Below are 4,769 nucleotides of genomic sequence, written 5' to 3' on the forward strand. Positions count from 1 at the left end.
CTGGGTCTTCGGTGGCCTGGCGTTCGCAGGGGACATGCTACGCCCCCTCAGTACATGCTCGACCTCTACACCAGCCTCGCCGACCACACAGGAATCATGCGGTCACCTTCGCCCTACGGATCGACTGTGGTCAGGGCCTTCACGGAGCAAGGTTAGTTTCGACTAAGGCAACATCCAGGTGCACACGGGCGATTTCAGTGACTGGGTGGTTTCGGGAAAAAGAAACACAGGTAGGTGTTCCAAAGGCTACAATGCGAACAAGTGTGTTGCTCTCGAGGACGGAAGTCGATCCTCGTGTTTGCAGACCCCCCTGGAACACCTCCATGCGTTTCATTTCCTTCGGCCACTGGAGATCACGACCTCCCAAATCGCCCGTGTACACCTGACCTAAAAGAGAAACGCTACGAGAAGCAAGAGACAAGTGATGTCCTTGCAGTTCCGATAAAATGCTCCTTTCAGCCTTGTGACTCGTGTGTGCATGCTGCGCTAAGCAAAAATCTTTTTTGGGGTTTTCTCAGAGTCCGGAGGGGGGTCGACTTTTCCCTTCACGTTGAGCGGTCTGTCCGAGAACGAGCAGGTCTTGGAAGCTGAGTTCCACATCTACCACTACCGTCTGCAGAAGAATTTTATCCCAATGGTCAAATCCGACGGAGTATACAAGGTAAGTACAAGTGATCAGCTACCCTTTGCCTTATTTACACGGAACGAAGTGTTAATATCATCATACACCTAGTAAACAAGGTCAAGAATGAATACCTCTTCCTAAGTGTTAACCAAACATTTTCCGATTATCTACTTAGATCGAGGTTGCGACCACGGACAACGATGCTACGACCGTAGTCGCCCTCGAGGACGTGGCTGTGCGCGCGAGCGGGTGGCGGGTCTTTCATCTTGGGTCGACGCTGTCGAGTGTTCTGGAAAAACTGGGCCGGACACACGGCGTCATCAACCTGACGGTGAGTGCCTCCACCCTCGACGGCCGACCTCTGCCCCTCCGACTCCACCACGACACCAGGGGACAGCGCCAGCCGCTTCTGGTCCTCTTCGGCGCGGAGGCGTCCAACGCGTCCTCCGAAGTCGGGAACGTCCATTTGGCCCAAGGTAAATTCGATGAATTATTGGAACCGGGACTATCTAGAAATTACTTTCATCGCAGTTTCAGTTCAGAAAATTTACTCTATCTCTCCCTCGCCTGATCTTCGGTAGATTTTATCCATATATTCATTTATTTGTCAATGTCGTTATCCAACACGGTTTTCCTTTCGATCGCTCCAGGCTTAAACGCAAGAGAATCTTCGCACTGGTACCGCGTCCGCCGCTCCGTGTCCGACGAGGACGCGACCGATGCGACGCCCACAGACGAAGCGTCCTCTGCGCAGGCAGTCCGAATTCCAGACGGCTGCGAACGTAGAGACCTGACCGTGAACTTCGAGAGCATCGGCTGGTCGTCCTGGGTACTCTCCCCCTCAGAGTACAACGCCTTCCATTGCATTGGGAGCTGTAGCTTCCCCTTGGGCCAGACCCAGAGGCCCACCAACCACGCGACTGTCCAGAGCCTCATCCACTACATGGGAAACCACCCGGAGGTACAACGCCCCTGTTGCGTCCCTGCCACCTACAATGACCTGTCGCTCCTCTATTACGACGACAACCAGAACGTCGTCCTCAAGGTATACGAAAACATGATCGCTGTCGAGTGCGGGTGTCGTTAGGGTTGCCGTCCCCTTCGCCACACTGGGTCACGGCTCCGAGGCAGACACACGTACAAACACACAAACAGATACGTACGATCACACGGTCAAGGACGGGCCTTGTTTTGCTTGAAAACAACAATTACCTTAGAAAGCGCTTCTGTGATTCGCTGAATTAACTTTCATGGATCTTCTTTCAGTCTAATCTACCAAAGGTCATGCAAGGATCTCAGGACTCTTGGAACTACAAAGATGGAGTCACACGGTAGATGGCTGGCTTTACAAAGTACAAATATTAGTCGGAATTTGCCAGGTAGCTTTTGTTTACTCCAGCAACCTTAATTCCAACCCAGATTTGGATTTTTTCCCCCATCCCCTCCCGAATAACCACGCCATTTCAAGCAACCTTCACCCTCTTTACTATCGACCGTTTTGTCCTGCGGCTTTGGTATTCTTCAGAAACTGGTGTCGTCTTCGGTAGCCCTAAATATGCTCCCCCATTTGTTTTATCCTCATAAATCCTAATTTTCTTTCATAACCTCCAGCATTCAATGTACTTTCCAGCAATGCATATACTTTTCTTATGTTTATGATTATGTCCAGCAACCTTTGTCCACGTGAGTTTTGTCTTCTCCCTTGTGTACTCTCCAGAAATAATCCCTTCCTCTAGTATCCAACTTTTTTATTAAAGCTTCTTTTTTTCCAGAGATCTTTGGTTTCTTCACTTTCCTTCCCTTTCCCCTGATCTTTATACCTTCATGAAACATTCTTTTCTCAACAGCATTTGTATTCCCTTCCATCCAGATTCTTTGCGGTCCATCAGCAGCCACTGATCTTGTCTACATTTTTTGTTTTATCTTGTCATGTCTCACTCGTATAGAAACGCCGTCTTGTATTTGCTCTATTTATTTACGTGGTTGTCCTTTTATGGCATACGCTTACGGGAAAGGATTTCATTCTTTTAACAGGCGGCCATTTAGGTGTAATGTAAATAAAGAATTGTATATAGCCTACATTCTAAATATATTTGCTAGATTTTTGTACTGTGATATATTCTCCTTTTGTAAATAAAGAGGATCTTACTTATCTCAATTTTATTCATGTACATCGTTATGGGTATCAATCGCTATAAAATGAATGCCTTCCTAACTTAAGGGATGACACGAAGAACTAAATATATTGGCGATAGAAGAGATGAATACAGTCATCTGTTGGCAATCGCAGCAAAAGTGTATATATATATATATATATATATATATATATATATATAATATATTTATATATACATACATACACACACACACATACATTTATATATATATATATATATATATATATATATATATATATATATATATATATATATATATATATATATATATATCCTTTGATTCGGAAATTATTAACCTCTCAGTTACCCGATACATCTTTCAACGTTCTTCAGTGGTCATACTTGAAGAAGCTACCAAGCTTTTTTTTTTTCTAATAACTTACATAACTATGTTGAAACTCCACTATCGGATGATTTATTGTTGAATATGTTTATGAATACGGAGCAGATGTAGACAAACTATTATACTTTCATTCAGATATTCGAGTAGAGCACGGACAGACCTCGGAGGACCAATATGATTTTTATACCCTTTAAATCAGTCATTCAGACATGTCATTATTTCATATTTTCTTCTACGTATCATCATCTTTCTAGAATGTGCGCGTTTTTTTTTTTTTTCAAAGTCCTCTGGATCATTAAATAACTTTGCCATCATTTGGTGGAATCTGAACGCTTGAAATTCTTAGACGCTAGTCTTTCCTTTAGATATTGTCTTTACTTATTTATCAGTCCACTCTGGACAATCTTACATAGGTGAAGTTATTCTAACAGAGAGTAAGAACGAAATACCTAAGTCGGTATATCTTTAAATGTTTCCCACACAGAACTCAGAGGTTTATTATCTACAGTAATTACAGTAACCAATCAGTAAAATTTGTTTCTAGTTGTAGGCCAATGAAATTGCTTTTCTCTTGTGAGGTATTAGATATACAAACATCTATACTGAACTGCTCATGACTTTTATCAAACTGTGTTTACTAGCTACAAACATCAATCCAATGGTTTCACCATACATTACAGCATTTATCCCTTTACAACGAGAGATGCGTAAGTCTAGTATATCTACATGCCCTGTGGGTTCTTTTTTACAACCTGCACTTAGTAACTTTAAAGAAAATCTCAAGTGACTCTCGTTACTACTATGATCCACTTTAGTCCAATTAATATGAAATTCAAATCCGCCATTATCACCAAGTCAATATCGCAGAATCTGGACAGTTTTTCATACGATACAGATAAATCAGGTTCTGATAAGGCTGTCTTTTATATTTATTACACCGTATACTTACTGAATGACTATTTTTTTTAATTGATATAGATATTTGTGTGTGTGTGTGTGTGTGTGTGTGTGTGTGTGTGTGTGTGTGTGTGTGTGTGTGTGTGTGTGTGTGTGTGTGTGTGTGTATGTGTGTGTGAGAGAGAAAGAGAGAGAGAGAGAGAGAGAGAGAGAGAGAGAGAGAGAGAGAGAGAGAGAGAGAGAGAGAGAGAGAGAGAGAGAGAGAGAGAGAGAGAGAGAGCTTATGCGTGATTCACCATGGTCTTTGATCACGTGCTGGACATGTGATCGACTTCTATTACCCTTTTGTACAAGAGAGCAGAGTTCATATGCAGATCGATCTATGTGTAATGCTGCGACTTTAAATACACACACAACATCCCCTTGCTTCAGAGATACAGTAACAATTTGTAATGTTAGTCGAGCTTTTAAGCCGTGACCAGGACTCGAACTATGACGTGAGAATTACGTTAGCCATTACAACAGCACGACATGTGCGTGTGTGTTTGTGTGTGTGTGTGTGTGTGTGTGTGTGTGTGTGTGTGTGTGTGTGTGTGTGAGAGAGAGAGAGAGAGAGAGAGAGAGAGAGAGAGAGAGAGAGAGAGAGAGAGAGAGAGAGAGAGAGAGAGAGAGAGAGAGAGAGAGAGAGAGAGAGAGAGAGAGAGAGAGAGAGAGAGAGAGAGAGAGA

At 43.2% G+C, this 4,769-nt stretch overlaps 1 protein-coding gene across 1 annotated transcript in view; it reads left to right on the top strand.

The window, feature by feature from the left end:
- The window catches only part of LOC143031214 (dorsalin-1-like), a 3,164-nt gene extending 387 nt beyond the window's left edge, over positions 1 to 2,777 (top strand). Inside the window, exons 2-5 of the mRNA XM_076194786.1 lie at positions 1 to 151; positions 519 to 661; positions 801 to 1,101; positions 1,276 to 2,777. The exon at positions 1 to 151 is cut by the window's left edge and continues 3 nt beyond it. Of these exons, the coding sequence (XP_076050901.1) occupies positions 1 to 151; positions 519 to 661; positions 801 to 1,101; positions 1,276 to 1,712 (1,032 nt within the window). The 3' untranslated portion in view covers positions 1,713 to 2,777. The remainder of the gene's footprint in view (positions 152 to 518; positions 662 to 800; positions 1,102 to 1,275) is intronic.
- The last annotated feature ends 1,992 nt before the right edge of the window (positions 2,778 to 4,769 follow it).

The sequence above is a fragment of the Oratosquilla oratoria genome, chromosome 1 (genome assembly GCF_046742065.1).
Source record: "Oratosquilla oratoria isolate Oo_2021 chromosome 1, ASM4674206v1, whole genome shotgun sequence".
NCBI classification, from domain to species: domain Eukaryota; kingdom Metazoa; phylum Arthropoda; class Malacostraca; order Stomatopoda; family Squillidae; genus Oratosquilla; species Oratosquilla oratoria.